At 39.2% G+C, this 19,012-nt stretch overlaps 1 protein-coding gene across 3 annotated transcripts in view; it reads left to right on the top strand.

Moving 5' to 3' along the window:
* The window catches only part of eipr1 (EARP complex and GARP complex interacting protein 1), an 84,661-nt gene that overhangs the window by 23,700 nt on the left and 41,949 nt on the right, over positions 1-19,012 (top strand). For all 3 annotated transcript variants that reach the window (XM_060821679.1, XM_060821676.1, XM_060821668.1), the window contains exons 5-6: positions 2,887-2,986; positions 10,835-10,971. In XM_060821679.1, the coding sequence (XP_060677662.1) occupies positions 2,887-2,986; positions 10,835-10,971 (237 nt within the window). The remainder of the gene's footprint in view (positions 1-2,886; positions 2,987-10,834; positions 10,972-19,012) is intronic.

Genomic DNA, 19,012 nt, shown 5'->3' with positions numbered 1-19,012 from the left:
TGGCCACAGTTTGGCTGTTAACTGTATTTAATCCATGTTAATTCTGAATATTAGAGAACAGATTGTATACCTGTTTAGTAAATTGTTCTACTTTTCCAATTTTGTAAAGTTTATTTTTGTTCAAAACTGTGCACTCAAGTAGCTTTATTCTGAGTAAATACCTGGAATTTCAAACCTTCCCTACTTTGAGCAAAAAAAAAGTTGCTGATTCTGAACCAGATTCCAAGATAAATTGGGGAAATTTCATTTGGGATTATAAGAACCATGTGAAATCTATTATTTTAGTGTTTTGTAAACATGTATGAAATGGCATCTCAAATAGTTAATCAAATTATCATCCACGTGCAAGTAGACTAATATTTCTTTCCAGATAAAGCTTCAAAGGTATTCAAAGCATGTATCCATCTTGTAAATATTAAACAAATCATCAGCTACGATTGCTGCAGATTTTTGTATATAAGTAGATTTCAGGTATATTGATGAGGATCTCTCAAATGTGTTATTTATTTGGAAAGATGTGAGATAGAAAGTACACGGGATGCCACCCTGATAAAGAGAGTTGTGCACTTAGCCCAAAAGACCATTGTTAGCGTGTCAAGTAGGTAGCTGATGACAAGAGTGAATATGCAATGCTGATTTGAAACTACCACTGCCACAAAAGTGAGACAAACTACTACAAAGTGAAAGAGGATAAGGACACAGTCAGAGGTCATTTCACTTGAGAGCCCTTGGGGAATAATTTTCTTACCTGTTTCTCATTAAAAGACTAAAACTCAGGATGTTATTGCTTTACAAGTGTTGCAGCTTCAAAGCATGGCAAAAATAGCATTGTCTGGAGCTAACAATGTGACTGTAACTCTTTAATGTGCCGAACACCTTACAGGCTTTTGGTGGACATGCAAACAATATCTTGGAGTTTGCAATGCTTTACTCATTAGGGAAGTTTATTCATATTCTCTAAACATAGATACATCTTTTTATTACATTCTTTTTCCAGAAATGAACAGACAGAACAGGCATGTGATGGTTAATAAGTTATTAATCAAATGCACATTGTTCAGCATAGAACTGAGCTGGTAAACCTGGTCCCTCCATATATAGTTTTCTTTTCACTATAGGTGGTGCATTACACCATCACCCTAGAAATTTTTACAATTGCTTCACTCTGCACCAGTCCTCTGTACCACTGTATTTATATCTGCATAGTAAGTTACAGAGCATCACTGATATTCCCAAGTTATGCTTACATCACTTGTGCTGCTCTGCAGAAGGCTTGCAATATTCAGCGAAAGAAGTTTCAAGACTTGTGTAAATATCGTGAATGCTGCACAATCTTCCGGTTATGAGCTAACAGTCCTCGCACCATCTATCAGATGAGAAGCTGAGTTGCAAGGAAATGGGAGTGCAGCAAGATGAAGTATAACCATCTATAATTAAGACGTGTCAGGAAGGCTACAAGGCAGACAGCCCCCTTATGTCATTACCCTACAGGTTTTACATAATCACCACTGATTCCAGGTACTTCAACAATACTTTTCCATTCTTGATCTTTTCTCTATCACTGATTAATGCACTGACCTCTTTCCCATAACACAAAATAAAAAGATCCCAAAAGCATATGTTCAGAACTAATTTTAGTAATTCAGTCACTAAATAATGCATGCAAAATCAAACTAATCACTTTGTGTTCCGCTTGCCATCCTTCATGTCACTTTGTCTCTTTTACTGCTTTAGTTATTGATGCATGGATGGTGGAAGGCTGCAGATCTTCAATTCAGCAGATTGCAGGTGGCCTTGGAAGATGATCCCCAGCAGCTTTATGCCCATATGACTGGGCTTCAGACTGCACTATCGCTGTCTGAGCTGCACTGGTTGATAGTAAAGGTAGCAGAGTGGAAAGGGTGGAAAGAGGAATACTGCCACTCTTGGGGTAGGAGATTCATGCTTCAGGAAGCCATTTCCAAAATCCCAGGGTAGTACCTCCATAATCATCCACTCTGTAAGAGAACAAATCAATGGACTGCTGTGATACTCTGGTTGCCTCTTTGAACTAAAGCCATCAGGGCAGCAATTTGAGCTTGCAAGGCAACTGTCTTAGTTTCCATTAGAGTTTTCTTCTTTAAAATTAAGCTTTTTAATATGTTTGAATCACATTAATATTCAGGTGCTATATTCCTGTCACTATTATTTGGTTTATGACATACGATCTATGATCTGAAATTCCCTCTGTGCTGGAAAAAACTTTAATCCCTTTTCAGTTTTGCCACTTTGACCTCACGTACAGAATTCACTTTTCACGAAGATTTAAAGGTAGAGGCCCCTAAACATAAGTCGTCTGATGGACAGCCAATAGGTGCATCAGAATACAGAGGAACCTTGATTATCTGAAGGACGCAGGCGGGCAGTATTCTGTTTGGTTAATCCAAATCTAGATAATCGAATGCCAGATAACATGGTTTAGCTGAGCATTGGGACCTTGCAATCTTGTCGGACAATCCGATATTCGGATAATTGAATGCCGGATAATCGAGGTTCCTCTGTATAATGGAATGTATTTATCTTGGATTTGTCTTTTAAAATTGAGAAGTGCCAAGCTTTTCTGTATTAATGTTTCTCTGATTCCCAGTGCAAGATTTGGAACACACTGTCTGAAGAACTAAGTCATAAGGCTCTTGTAGTGCTTCAAATTAATACACAACAGGACAGAGTTGGTCAGAAGGACATCTTTTTTCTACACTTGCACCAGTCTTTGGCTCACTGTCTTATATTCCAATCTTGCAGAGCAACTGTTACTACTACAGTGTACTGTAAAACTGAATTGATGAATCATATTTATTAGTTTAGTTTGTTGAGATAGTCATTTGATGAATTTTGCTCTGTCTGTAGTGTTTTATGGGAGCCAATGGGATATGGTACAAAGATAGCATCACTGACTGATAATTATATTCTACTTTGGGATTTACAAGAAAGCTCAAGCAAGGCAGTGGTAAGTAATTTTACAATTTTGTTTTTTGATAGTTTGGGCATCCACCTGTTTGCTTTTTATATATAAATTTCTTTACCACATTGTTGCTGGATCCAGCTATCGTAAATTTCTCCCACAGTAATTATACTTTCTACTCATGTGGTTCCATAGTGTCATGATAATGATGAAATACAATGATAGGATGACGGCTGTGTTATTGGTATTTCCCATTAGAAATTTTGACATAGGAATTTCATTGAATTCAAATACAGAAATAAGGACAGGTTAAACTGGGCTGTGTGCATGTCATTTTCCAGTAGCAATCCTTCTCACGTGTCAAAAAAGGCAGGCAATAGATAAGGATTTATACCAAGTATGAAAGACAAGGCGTTAAGTAAAGACAAGGAAGGTGTTCTCTGGTGCCTGAAGTGGGTACTTACACATACAATTAATGGCAGAATTTTATGATGCTGGTAGGTTTGTGGGTAGATCTGTTTCTCACAAATGATTCTTCCCGTCCCATCCCTCCCCGCTGCCACTTCATAAAGATCCCCATCATCTTCACCCCAACCCCTTCACTGTTCGTAAAATCCCCTGCAGTCACTTGGTACTGGATTCCAGGGCTGAAAATCTGGGGACTACTAGTAATGTTAGTTCTCAGCACTACTGCCTCTGAGCAACTGAGCTGCAGGACAATCAGATTATCTGGTAACTCTCTAAGGACAGTCATCCACACATCTCCAGCCATTAACACTTTGGAGTGTTAAATAGCTGCAGGGTTGTTAAGAACAGGTGGCGACATAGGAAACCCTCACCATCCAAAAACTATGTCCAACAAATCTGATGCCTACTTTAGATCCCAGCTGGGTATCTTGAAGAAAACTATTAGACATAAATGTGAACAAGTCTTTTTAAAAATCAAGTATATTCCATAATAGCTCCTGGTTTCAAGATCCCACGAGACTTAAATTTCCCAATCCTCAATGCCATAACCCTTTATTTTGCATACATACTTCACAGTGCTACCTTGTCAAATTTTACAGAGGTGTCTGAGTCCTGTATTCAGTACACAAATCGATTATTATTTGGAGCTCATTTACCACACGTGGGAGGGGCCAGAATCTGTTGAGAATCTGGCTTTCATGTGGGGACCAGGTGCGCTCTTAATTACAGCTCAAATCAAAGGTCAGTGACACTTGACCTTTCCTAATAAAGTGCAGGATATTTATACATACTGTATTACAATGGTTACATGCAACATTGACATCAGTACTTGCCACATCCCCTCCGACCTACACGTCCAATCCTGTGAATACATGATCAGTAATGCACAACTCCATGGTCCACCTTTGATCCTCCCAATATCTCATGTTGTTTACCAGACTCCTATCACCTGCCCTTGGGCTCTTATGGTTATTGATCACAATCAAACACTGATTATTATCTCCCTTCATAGACACTCACCAGCCACATCATATACTTGCTCACTATAAATGACTTTTCAAATTCAGTCACACAGTTCATATCCCTTGCTAATCTAAGGACAGAAGATTAAAAAGGATGTAAATTTCTACCAATTGGTACAATATTTGTAATATCAGTTCTAATTTAAAATTACTTACTTACAAAGTTATTCGTAATTCAATCTAACACTACGATTCTGTGACAATTTTGGGAACACTTTCCTTTTTATCAGATTTTTAAAGTAGCAATTGTTTATTTTCTTGAGGTCATAGCGACCGTCTTTCTAAATTGTTACTGCCCCTGCAGTAACTTTATTTGTCTCTTGCAGAGACTTTATTTGTCTCTTGGCACTCTGATGAGGTTATCTTGTTTATATCTTTTTGTTCTCATCTTCTTGTGGATGGAGAAAGAAGTTTCATCAAGGGTATCTGTGCATCCAAGGCATCAGAAATGTAATTCCCCAATATATAATAAATGTAAACTTCTATTCTTGTGTAAATATGTATCTAATACATAATCATTTTAAAAGCCCTATCTCAGGTAGGCCAAGTTTTCCCTTTCTATTTTATCTGAGCTGCCTTTTCAGAACATAGAACATTACAGCGCAGTACAGACCCTTCGGCCCTCAATGTTGCACCGACCTGTGAACTCAGTCTGAAGCCCATTTAACCTACACTATTCCTTATCATCCATATATTTATCCAATGACACAGTCTTGTTGTTTGTATTAAGCATCATCTTTTGGTTCCATAATATATTTCTCCAGGAAACTGTCACAAATGCATTTTATAAACGTAACTCCCAGGCTCTGTAAAATTTGTCTTTTCTATTGTTGCTTACCTCTGGATGACCTAACTTGTAATGGGGCCCTCAGACCTAGATGAGATCCCTTATATTTTTCATAAACAAGGCTTAACAGTTAATACCTATCTTTTAATGTGACAGATGGCTTTGTTCCAGTCAGAATAGTCCATATGCTTCTTTCCCACAATATTTGAGGCTTAGTGAGTCAAGTAGTCACTTGCCCGAACGTCAATTCTCCTGCTCCTCAGATGCTCCCTGACCTGCTGTGCTTTTCCAGCACAACATTCTCAATTCTGAGCTTCAGCGTCTGCAATCCTCACTTTCTCTGAGCTGAATTTAATGTTTGATAGGTCTATGTGCACTTCATATGTCAATGTTTCCTATTAATAATTTATTTATCCACGCTTTGATTAGAAATTGCATTTGTAAACTTTTTATGCATCAATTATAAATGCAAAATATGTGTTCCTTTTGGTCCAGGCACTGTGATCATGGTAGTGACATTTTTGTAATGATAACGGTGAAATTTACCAAGCAATTATATTCTTGAAATATTGATGTGGTTGTGCTAAATACATCCTCCAAATTATATTAATCTTACAACAACAGGAATCCTTTAAGTCCTGGTAAATGTCTCAGGTTGACAAGATATTAGATTAGATTACATACAGTGTGGAAACAGGCCCTTCGGGCCAACAAGTCCTCACCGACCCGCCGAAGCGCAACTCACCAGACCCATTCCACTACATTTACCCCTTCACCTAACACTACGGGCAATTTAACATGGCCAATTCACCTGACCAGCACATTTTTGGATTGTGGGAGGAAACCGGAGCACCCAGAGGAAACCCACGCAGACACGGGGAGAATGTCCAAACTCCACACACAGAGTCACCAGAGGCGGGAATTGACCCTGGGTCTCTGGCGCTATGAAGCAGCGGTGCTAACCACTGTGCCACCGTGCCGCCCATACCACGGATGTACCATGGAGATCAGTTGCTGGGATCTCAACTGTTTACAATTTGTATGAACAACTTGAATGAAGGGACCAAAGCTAACACTGCCAGATTTCTTGATGACTGAAAGATAGATAGGAAATGAATTGTGAAGAAGACAGAAGGACACTCCAGAGGGCTATAGATAGGCCAAATGAGTGGGCAAATATCTAGGAAAGGGGACTGTGGGAACATTTTGGCAGGAAGGATATAAGTTACACATATTATCTAAATGATGTGAGATTGCAGAGCTCTGAGATGCAGATGAATCTGGGTGTCCCAATGCATGAATCACAAAAGCAGGTTAGCAAGTAATGTGGAAAATTGATGGTACCCTTCATTTAGCAAATGGGGAATTGAATACAAATGTAGAGAGACTTCACTTCATTTTTACGGGGTTTTATGAGATACTGGTAGAGAGTGTGAAATGACTCCACAGAGGCCAGTCTCCCATCACCAAATCAGCCTTTATTTACTTGTGGAATATCCTTGTCACTGATCCTTGTCAGAGCAGTTAGCTAAAACACATTAAAGATGATCGAAAAGCTTGAGAACCTTTGAATAAGAAATCCTACAAGCATTTTACCAATTTTACTAATACATTCTGGTGGTAAAATGCTTGTAGGATTTCTTATTCAATGGTCCTCAAGTTTTCCAATCATCTTTACCATGTTTTAGCAAAACTACTTGTGATTGAATTTAAACATTGCTGTTAGAAGTTAGGTATGAAAACATGCAAAGCTGAAAAACGAATGCAAGAAACAAAATCACTGTAAAGTTTGTGAGTTTTTTTGCACCAGATGAACAACTTTAAAGAAATACTTTAAAGAATACTAAAGCTGTGCCTCCACAAATGTAGGTTTGCAATCTTGTAAAAGAACCTTTGGAGCTGAGTGATCACCATGCAATCGAATTTTATACTATGTTTGAAAGTAAGGATGTTGTATTTCTATAAGGGAAGGCATGAGACAAATTGGCTGAGGCTGATGAGAAAATACATTAATAGACGTGACTGTACTTTGGCAATGGATAGTTTTTAAAGAACTATTACATGATTTACAATAACCATACGTTCCTTCAAGGTGCAAAAACCCAGAAAAAAGTTCAATCACCTGTGGCCAACAAAGATAGTTCAGGATTATATCAGATTAAATGAAAGGTCCTGTAAAGTTACCAGAAATACAGTAATTCTGAGATTTGGGAGACTTATGAAATGGAACAAAAGAGGACCCAGAAACTGATGAGGAAAGGGAGAATGGAATATGTGTGCTATCTAGCAACTAACATCAAGATGGACTGTTAAAATTTCTATGTGTATATGAAAAGGAAATGTTTAGTGAAAACATACGTGGGCCCATTATAGGCAGAGTAAGAAGAATTTATTATGGTGAATTAGGAAACGGCACAGAAACTAAATGATTACTTGTATCTGGTTTCACTGAGGGATATAGCAGAAATCTACCAGAATAGAGGTCCAAATGGATAGGGAGAATGAGGAATTGAAGAAAATGAACATTAGTGAGAAGATTATAATGAAGAAATTAATGGAACTGAATGTTGATAAATCCCCAGGATCTGATGGTTTATACCTCATAATGTTGAACAGGTTCCCAGTAGAGATAGTCAATGAATATATAATTACATTCCAAAATTCTGTTCATTCTGGGACGATTCCTGCAGACGGAAATGTAAAAAATGCAACCCTACTTTGAGAAGGAAGCAGGAAAGAAAACAGGAAAGTACAGATTTGTTAGTCTCACATCAATATTGGGGAAAGTACTGGAATTTATTGTCAAGGAAGGGTTAAATAGACAGTTGGTTGGTGATAATCTGATTGGGCATAATCAGCATAGATTTGCAAATGAGATATTGGGTTTGACAGACTTGTTGGAATTTTTTTGAAGGTATTACTCACAAAATTGATAAAGAAGTGCCAGTGGATGTAGCCTGCTGAGTTTTGCAAAAGACTTTTGATAAAGTCCTCTGCAGGTAGCTGCTGGAAAAATTAAAGCACATGGGATGGGACGTAATGTGCTAGCACAGATTAATGTTGGCCTACAGACAGAAAGCAAAGTGTAGGAATAAATGGATCATACATTTGTTGGCAGGTTATGTCTTGTGGGGTACAGCAAGGATCAGTACTTTAGGCCCTGGCTGTACACAATATGTATCAACAATTTGGAAGTGGGTCCAAATATAATGTTTCTACTTTATGGATGATACAGAGCTAAATTGGAGTGTGATAAAGATGTAAAGCAACTTCAGGAGGATTTGAACAGACTTGGACTGAGGAGTGGCAGATGGAGTTTAATTTAGATAAATGCGAGGTGCTGCATTTTGGGAAAGCAAATCTTAGCAGGACTTATACACTTAATGGTAAGGTTCTGGGGAGTGTTGCTGAACAAAGAGACCTTGAAGTGTAGGTTCATAGCTCCTTGAAAGTAGAGTCACAGGTAGATAGGATAGTGAAGAAGGCGTTTGGTATGCTTTACTTTACTGCTCAGAGTATTGAGTTCAGGAGTTGGGAAGTCATGTTGTGTCTGTATGAACATTGGTTTGGCCACTTTTGGAGTACTGCGTGCAATTCTAGTCTCCTTCCTATCGGAAGGATGTTGTGAAACTTGAAAGGGTTCAGAAAAGATTTACAAGGATGTTGCAAGGGTTGGAGGATTTGAGCTATAGGGAGTGGTTGGATAGGCTAGTGCTGTTTTCCCTGGATTGTCGGAGGCTGAGGGGTGACCTAATAGAGGTTTATAAAATCATGAGGGGCATGATTTCCCTGGGGTGGGGGAGTCCAGAGCTAGAAGGCATAGATTTAGGGTGAGAGGGGAAAGACATAAAAAAGATCTAAGGGGCAACTTTTTCATGCAGAGAGTGGTGTGTGTGTGGTATGGACGACAGGAGGAAGTAGTGGAGTCTAGTACAATTGCAACATTTAAAAGGCATCTGGATGAGTATATGAATAGGAAGGGTTTGGAGGGATATGGGCCAGGTGCTGGCAGGTGGGATATCTGGTTGGCATGGATAAGTCAAACTGAAGGGTCTATTTCCGTGCTGTACATCGCCATGACTCTATGACTGTATAGTAGCAGATGGAAAATAATGTGTAAAATTTGAGGTTCTTCACTTGAGTGTGAGAAACAGTTATCTGGAGTGTTTCTTAAATGGTAAGAGCTTAGAAAGTGTAGATGTAGAAAGGGACCTAGCTGTCCTTGTTGAGAAGTCAATAAAGGACAGCTAGGTCATGTTTGCCAGTACAGCAAACTATTAAAAAGACTAATGGAATATTAGCCATTACTACAAGAAGTTTTGAGTACAGGAGTAGTGAAGTCTTGCTTGAATTATATAGGAGCTTTGTTAGACTGCACCTGGATTACCATGTGCAACTTTGGTCTTCTTTTCTCAGAAAATATATTATTGCTACAGAGGGAATGTAACATAGGTTCACCAGCCTTGTCACAGGGATGAGAAAACTGAAGAGAGAATGGGCTTGTATGCCTATATTCTTAAGAGTTTCAAAGAATGAGAGGTGGTCTCATTGAAATTTAGAAAATATTTGAAAAAGGATAGACAGAGTAAAAGTAGATGACCTCTGTGCAAAAAATTAAAGATAAATGTTTCCCCGGTTGAGACCTAAGAACCAGAAGGCATAATTTAAAACTAAGGGCTATGTCACTTAGATCTGACATTAGGAGGCTTTTTTTTTTACTTAGAGGGTTGTGAACCTTTGGAATTTGCTACTGCAGAGGGTTGTGGAAGCTCACTTTTGAGTAGGTTTAAGGTGGAGATTGATAGGTTTCTGATTATCAGTGGCATACAGGTTTAGGGGGAGTGGTGGTAACATATGTTAAAGTGTTTAGCCAGCCACAATCATTTTGAATGGTGAGGCAGGTTCAGTGGGATGAATGGCCTACTTCTGTTTCTCTTGAATTACTTTTGGACTGTTTGTCTTACCTACCAAAAATTACATGAGTATGTGGATAAGGATGGTTAATTTTTAACCCTTGCATATTTTAAAATCAATTTTATAAGCAAATAATTCTTAATTGTCCACAATGTAACAGTTATAGTAAGCCAGTATGGAAAGCCTGAGTTTGTTTGTACTTCTCAAATGCCGTTAGTTGTTGACATTGTAGACTGTAGTTAACATCTTAAATCATTTTAATGAATTATAACTGACATAGTATCATAACTCAAGGATGGGATAGAGTCATGAATAACTTACTTGTGTTCAGAAACTTCATAAAATAACAAATGTAGCATTTGTGAAATAAATTTAAATGCTGTTATATCTGTTCTCCATCATGGTAGATTTATAATTGCATACTATCAAGAGCTCATAGTGATAGTAGTGGGGATAGCAACAGTAAAAATTATTGATGTGAAAATGTCTTGGCACTTCTGATATTTGTTGTGACTGAACACATCAAGGACTACCAGTTTTGAGTTTTAAAGATTGTCAATAGTCATTCTTATTGCTTTACCAAGATATGGTTGCAAGAACACTGTTCTTTATAGATTCCTAGATTGTTAGTTCATCTACCTGGTTTCTGAATTGTCATTCATCACCTTCCCATTTCTGTTTGCTTGTGCATTTGTCTTTTAGCTCTCAAGTTCTACAACCTTAAAAGGAAAAGGTCAGTTAAAGTTTACTTCGGGATGCTGGAGTCCTCATCACAACTGTACACAACTTGCCACAGCTAATGATACAGCTATTCGAGGTTGGGATACTAGAACTACTTGGTAAGCAGGAAATGGCTCCCATTCCAGAGTCGCTTGTGATGTTTGATTTTTGAAACTTATTGAAATCCAGTCTGCAAAATATGCACCTAAAGCAACATTTCATTTGGTGTTTATAGTTGAGCAATTCTTTGGTAATTGTTATTATCAGAATTTAAATCAATATAGATGAGTAATCTTTCTATATAGGTGCTTTTAAGGCTGATTTCATTATATGTGCAAATGTCTTCTGCATGGTTAAAGAAATCTTAGGTCACACAACACCAAGTGACAGTCCAACTGGATTATTTGAAATCACAAGCTTTCAGAGTTCTGCTCCTTTGAATTTTGTGATTTACTGTATGCAACGCAAAAGGACGTCCATTAGCTTACACTGTTTCTTTCAGATATTTACAGCCTTATAACTACTTGTTTTTCATTGATAATTGATACCATTATGTTAATCAGTGTGATTTGATTTAAGTGTCCCTTCTTATCTAATGTAGACTCTCTTCTCAAAGTACACATTCAATTTCAACAAATTAAACTGCTTAATGACATAATTCTAACCTTAAAATTAAATTCACTGTAAACTTTAATGATTAGATCAATTGCATCCCTCATCTCAATTTTGATAAAAAAAGACTTTCAGGTACATTGACAAGTAAAAGGAAGGAGCATCAAGATAAATGGATCAAGATCAAAATCTAATTTGGGAACATATGGTAGGAAATCTAGAGTGCCATGGAGAAAAGAAATTCCTTATTTGATACCCACTGAAAATGACCAATGTTGGAATTTTATCAAGCTAAGCTTGTAATACAAATTCCGAATGAGATTTGATTTCAAACTGTGCCAGACCATTTCACCTCTGGCCCTAATATTACAATTTGCAATCCTGAAGTACAATAAATTCTGCTGATCTTTCTCAGTCTTTTGTGATTTTGTAATGTGACAAGTATCAGGATAATGGTCGATTCATCCCCTGATTGTTGTTAGGAATGGCTATCATTGTTGTCGACACTCACCACACTTTAAAAGAAGCTCTTTGTGTGCGGCTCTTAATTATGATAAATTTAAACAGCATCAAAATATGATAAAGCAGTGGCAAAAGTGATTAAAACATGCTTAACATGGTCTTGTTACCTATTTAGGAAACTTACTTCGAATGCTAAAATGCAATTTGAGATGGAATAAACTGTTAATTTTAGATGATGAAATTTTATACTACTGTTTTAGAAAATACACAATCTTGCAGTTTCCCACAATTCATGGTATTTTCAGTATAAACTGTATGGCTCATAGGTAATTTGAAATGCTCCAAAAAAGTGCATTCACAAATAATCACAAAAAGAAAACCTCTCATTCTTTTGCAGAATATACAATGCATTTGTTTTACGGGGTACAGCAAATCTCTTTTTTAGGTACTCCTACAATATTTAAATCTATTGTTTTAGTCCTGAAAGTAAGAAAACCATTTGTAGCAAGAATCATATAATTGTTTCTGTTAGAGAAAAACTGCAGAAAGTCGCAACACAAATAGACTTGGGGGTACCTGTGCATGAAACACAGAAAACTAGCACACAGGTGTGGCAGGTAATCAGAAAGGCTGATGGAATGTTGGCCCTTATTTCAAGGAGGTTGGAAAAAAAGAACAGGGAAATCTTATTGAAACAGTACAAGGTGCTAGTGAGATCACTTCTGAAATACTGTGTGCAGTTTGGATCACTTATTTGGACCCCTTATATAAGGAAATATTTCATTCAGAGAGGGGTCACTAGGATGATCCTTGGTATGGAAGGATTGTCTTATGCGCAATGATTAAACAGGTTGGGAATCTAGATGGTCAGTGGCGTTTAGAAGTATGAGAGGTGAATTCATTGAAACAAATAGGATTCTTAAGGAGTTGACAGTGTACATATTGAGAGGATGGTTCCCTTCATGGAAGAGTCTAGGACCAGAGGACATAGTATCAGAATAAAGGGGTGCCAATTTAAGACTGAAATGAGCAGGAATTTCTTCTCAGGGAATTGTGAGTCTTTAAAACTGCTTGCCACAGACAGCTGTGGATGAAGAGTACTTGTGTGTACTTAAGGCTGAAATAGATATATTCTTGAACAGTAGAGGATCAAGGGTTATGGGGAAGGACATGAAAGTGTTCATTAGGAGTGTTGGATCAGCCACGATATTATTAAATGACAGAGCAGCCTACTCCTGTTTCTGATGATTAAAGAATCAGAGATATACAGCATGGAAACAGACCCTTCAGTACAACTCATCTATGCCGACCAGATATTCCCAACCGAATCTAGTCCCACCTGCCAGCAACTGACCCATATCTCTCCAAACCTTTCCAATTCATAGAACCATCCACATGCCTTTTAAATGCTGCAATTGTACTAGCCTCCACCACTTCCTCTAGCAGTTCATCCCATACATTTTCTCTGCGTGAAAATGTTGCCGCGGGGTCTCTTTTATATCTTTCTCCTCTCACCCTAAACCTATGCCCTCTAGTTCTGGACTCCCCCACCCAAGGGAAAAGACTGTCCATTTATCCTATCCATGCCCCTTGTGATTTTATAAACCTCTATAAAGTCACCCATCAGCCTCTGATGCTCCAGGGAAAACATCCCCAGCCTATTCAACCTCTCCCTGTAGCTCAAATCCTCCAGCCCTGGCAACATCCATGTAAATCTTTTCTGAACCCTTTCAAGTTTCACAACATTTTCTGATAGGAAGGAGACCAGAATTGCATGCAGCATTCTAAAAATGGCCTAACCAATGTCCTGTACAGCTGCAACATGACCTCCCAACTCCTGTACTCAATACTCTGACCAGTAAAGGAAAGCATACCGAACGCCTTCTTCACTATCCTATCTACCTACGACTCCACTTTCAAGGAGCTATGAACCTGCATTCAAAGGTCTCTCGGATCAGCAACACTCCCTAGGATCTTACCATTAACTGTATAAATCCTGCTAAGATTTGCTTTCCCGAAATGCAGCACCTCACATTTATCTAAATTAAACTCTTTCTGACACTCCTTAGCCAAACTGGCCTATGTGATCAAGATCCCTGTGTAATCCAAAGTAGCCTTCTCTGCTGTCCACTACAGCTCCAATTTTGGTGTCATCTGCAAACTTACTAATTATACCTCTTGTGCTCACATGCAAATCATTTATATGAATGATGGAAAGTAGTAGACCCACTCCACTGATCACTGGCCTTCAGTCTGAAAAACAACCCTTCACCACCACCCTCTGTCTTCTACCTTTGAGCCAGTTCTGTATCCAAATGGCTAGTTCTCACTTAATTCCATGAGATCTAACTTTGCTAACCAGTCTCCCATGGGGAACCTTGTTGAACACCTTATTGAAGTCCATATAGATCACATCCACCACTCTGCCCTCATCGATCCTCTTTGTTACTTCTTCAAAAAACTCAATCAAGTTTATGAGACATGATTTCCCACACACAAAGCCATGTTGACTATCGGTCCTTCCCTTGCCAAATACATGTACATCCTGTCCCTCAGGATTCACTCCAACAACTTGCCCACCACCAACTTTAGGCTCACCAGTCTATAGTTCCCTGGCTAGTCCTTACCACTTTTCTTAAATACTGGCACCATGTTAGCCAACCTCCTGTCTTCGAGCACCTCACCTGTGACTATCGATGATACAAGTATCTCAGCAAGGGGCCCAGCAATCACTTCCCTAGCTTCCCACAGAGTTCTAGGGTACACCTGATCAGGTCCTGGGGATTTATCCACCTTTACCCATTTCAAGACATCCAGCACTTCCTCCTCTGTATTTTGTACATTTTTCAAGATGTCACCATCTATTTCCCCACATTCTATATCTTCCATGTCCTTTTCCACAGTAAACACTGATGCAAAATTCTCATTTAGTATCTCCCCCATCTCCTGTGGTTCCACACAAAGGCTGCCTTGCTGATCTTTGAGGGATGGAAAAGTGTGGTGCTGGAAAAACACAGCAGGCCAGGCAGCATCCGAGGAGCAGGAGAATCAACATTTCAGGCATAAGCCCTTTTTCAGGAATGAGGCTGGTGTGCCAAGCGGGCTGAGATAAAAGGTAGGGGGGAGGGAATTTGGGGGAGGGGCACTAGGACTGCGATAGGTGGAAGGAGCTGAGGGTGAGGGTGATAGGACGGAGTGGGGGGTGGGGGCGGAGAGGTCAGGAAGAAGATTGCATGTCAAGAGGACGGTGCTGAATCCAGGGGCTGGGACTGAGATAAGGTGGGGGGAGGGGAAATGAGGAAGCTGGAGAAATCTACATTCATCCTGTGTGGTTGGAGGGTTCCTAGGCGATCCTAGTTGATCTTTGAGGGACCCTATTCTCTCCCTAATGCATTTGTCCTTCCTGTATTTGTAAAAACCCTTTGTATTCTCCTTAACTCTTTTTTCCAAAGCTATCTCATGTCTCCTTTTTGCCCTCCTGATTTCCCTCTTAAGTATACTCCTACTGCCTTTATATTCTTCCAAGGATTCACTCGATCTATCCTGTCTATACCTGACATATGCTTCCATCTTTTTCTTAACCAAACCCTCAATTTCTTTCGTCATCCAGCATTCCCTACACCTAGCCTTTCTTTTCACCCGAATAGGAATATACTGTCTCTGGACTCTCGTTATCTCATTTCTGAAGGCCTCCAATTTTCCAGCCGTCCCTTTACCTGTGAACATCTGTCCCCAATCAGCTTTTGTAGTTCTTGCCTAATACCATCAAAATTAGTCTTTCTCCAATTTAGAACTTCAACTTTTAGATCTGGTCTATCCTTTTCCATCACTATTTTAAAACTAGTAGAATTATGGTCGCTGGCCCCAAAGTGCTCCCCCACTGACACCTCAGTCACCTGCCAAACCTTATTTCCCAAGAGTAGGTCAAGTTTTACACCTTCTCTAGTAGATACATCCACATACTGAATCAGAAAATGTTCTTGTACACACTAAACAAATTCCTCTCCATCTAAACCCTGAACACTATGGCAGTCCCAGTCTATGTTTGGAAAGTTAAAATCCCCTACCATAACCACCCTATTATTCTTACAGATAGCTGAGATCTCCTTACAAATTTGTTTCTCAATTTCCCTCTGACTGTTAGGGGGACTATAATACAATCTCAGTGAGGTGATCATCCCTTTCTCATTTCTCAGTTCTACCCAAATAACTTCCCTGGACGCCTTCCAGGAATATCCTCTCTCAGTACAGCTGCAATGCTATTGCTTATCAAAAACACCACTCACCCTCCTGTCTTACCTCCCTTTCTATCCTTCCTGTAGCATTTGTATCCTGGAACATTAAGCTGCCAGTCCTGTCCATGCCTGAGCCATGTTTCTGTAATTGCTATGATATCCCAGTCCCATGTTCCAAACCATGCCCTGACTTCATCTGCCTTACCTGTTAGGCCTCTTGCATTGAAATAAATGCAGTTGAATTTATCAGTCCTACCTTGTTCTCTGCTTTGTCTCCTGCCTTCCCTGACAGTTTGACCCCCTTTTTTTTCTCAACACCAATCTCAGATTGATCTCTTTTCCTCACTATCTCTCAGTGTCTATTCTCTTCCCCCCCCCCCCCCCCCACACCTCCGCGTATTTGTTTAAATCCTCCCGGGCAGCTCGAGCAAATCTCCCTGCCAGCATATTCATCCCCTTCCAATTCAGGTGCAATCCGTTCTTCTTGTGCAGGTCACTTCTACCCCAGAAGAGATTCCAATGATCCAAAAATGTGAATCCTTCTCCCATACACCAGCTCCTCAGCCATGCATTCATCTGCTGTATCCTCTATTCCTACCCTCACTGACTCGTAATACCAGAAGTAATCCAGATATTACTACTCTGGAGGACCTCATTTTTAAATTCCTGCCTAACTCTATAATCTCCCTTTAGAATCTCATCCTTTTACCTTCCTGTGTCCGTGGTTCCACTGTGTACAATGACCTCCTGCTGGGCCCTCTCCCCCTTGAGAACATTCTGTACCCTCTCTGAGACATCCTTGATCCTGGCACCAGGGAAGCAACACACCATTCCCATTTTTTGCTGCTGGCTACAGTAACGTTTGTCTTCGCCTCGGACTAGAGAGTCCCCTATCACAATTGATCTCTTGGAATCCGATGTATTCCTCATTGCATGAGACTCAATCTCAATACCAGAGACTTGGCTGTTTGTGCTACATTCCTGAGAATCTATTACCCCCTACATTTTCCAAAACAGCATGCTTGTTTGAAATGGAAATAGTCACAGAAGACTCCTGCACTACCTTTCCTGGAGTTAATCCATCTGTGTGACTGTATCTGCGACTTTTCTCCCTTCCTACAACTGCCGTCCATCATACCCCCCCCCTGCTCTTGTAAATTGCTCATTGCCTCTCACTGTCGCTCCAACTGATGCATTCAATCTGATAGGATTCACAACCAATGGCATTTATTGCAGATATAATCCTCAGTAATACGTAAACTCTCCCTAAACTCACACATTTGACAAAAAAAGCATGTTATTCTACTAAGGGCCAGTTTTGCTTCTTCCAATCTGCAGACTCAGAAAATAACACCGTCTTATTCCTTTACAAAACACTGCTGCAGGCTAAGTTAATAATTATGGCTTATGTTTTTAAGTTTAATCAAGAGACATATCTCGATAAAACATATAATCAAGAAAGAACAGACTCTACTCACTACTGCAGACTTACAGCAAGGCCACACTTAAAAGTTTTCACTTATCTGTTTCTGTGCTGTGACCTCTCCTAAACAGGTTCTCCCAAGATGAGTTGTGAATTTCACTGTTTGTTAATTTTCCTGGATGAACTCCGATGTCCAGCAATACATTCAACAACAAAGGCAGTAATTGCGCAGGTTCACTGCTGTGTCAGTTAGCAGTGTGATTTTCTTTTCTCTCTCTCTATCTATCTCTCTCTCTCTCTCTCTCTCTCTCTCCCCTGCACTGACCTGACCATGCGCTGCCATAGTTTCTTCCTCTCCCTTTTAAAAGTGCCAACGTCTTGATTTTTTTTTCCCAAAGTTCAAAATAATGCAGCAGCATACAAAACAGCAATTGCTGCTCCTGGAATTCACGGAAATCACCTCCAATACCGAAAATACCTCAAAAAAGGAGCAGCCTGTTACAGCCAGAAATTTTTCTCATCCTCCATCTGGGATTATCTAGAATCCTTTCTTTTTCTTGTGGTATAAAACAACATATTGAGACCTGAATACAAAAACAGGGAAGTGATGTTCCATTTGAGCCACATCGGTTCCATCAGATAAACTACTGTATGCATTTCTATACATTTCATTATAGGGATATTAAGAGAACGAAAACTGAATAGAATTCCGTTAGGAATAAGTTATGTTTTTTTAAAATGGAGCTTATTCGTTGTAGCAAGTTAAAAAGAATTCAATCACGGTTTTCTAAACCATGAAAACTTCTGAAAAGAGCTGAAGAACATATCTGCTGGTTGATGAAGTCACATGGGCACATGAATCCTGAATCGATGCAAAAAGAATCATTGGGATGCGGTATATAGTTTCCAAAAACTAGTTTGTTTGTACGCAGAATGATTATCCATAAATATCTAAGTTAAAAGTAATTAGATAAAGACTTGAAAGTGAAATAAAACTGATTACTTGAAAGAACGGAGAAATAAGCTTAAATAGCTACAGTTGAAGAATGAGCACCAGTACAAGCATCAGGAACCAAGTAGCTTTCCATAGTGGCAAAAGTTTTATAATCTTATCATTTCTGAATTCTAATTTTAGGAAAATTAAATTAATTAAATTTAGCATTCTAAGAATCCTGTAGCATGGAAACAGACCATTTGGTCCAACTCGTCCATGCCAACCAGATATCCTGAACTGATCTAGTCTCAAAATGCCTTTTAAATGTTCGAATTGTACCTGCCTCCACCACTTGCTCTGGCAGCTCGTTCCATACGTACACAACCCTCTGCATGAAAAAGTTATCCCTTAGGTCCCTTTTAAATCTTTGCCCTCTCACCTTAAACTCTATAGTTTTAGACTCCCCTACTCTAGGAAAAATACTTTGGCTATTC

This window comes from Hemiscyllium ocellatum, chromosome 3 (assembly GCF_020745735.1).
Source record: "Hemiscyllium ocellatum isolate sHemOce1 chromosome 3, sHemOce1.pat.X.cur, whole genome shotgun sequence".
Taxonomy (NCBI): Eukaryota; Metazoa; Chordata; class Chondrichthyes; order Orectolobiformes; family Hemiscylliidae; genus Hemiscyllium; species Hemiscyllium ocellatum.
This window is presented reverse-complemented; position numbering and strand designations above follow the sequence as displayed.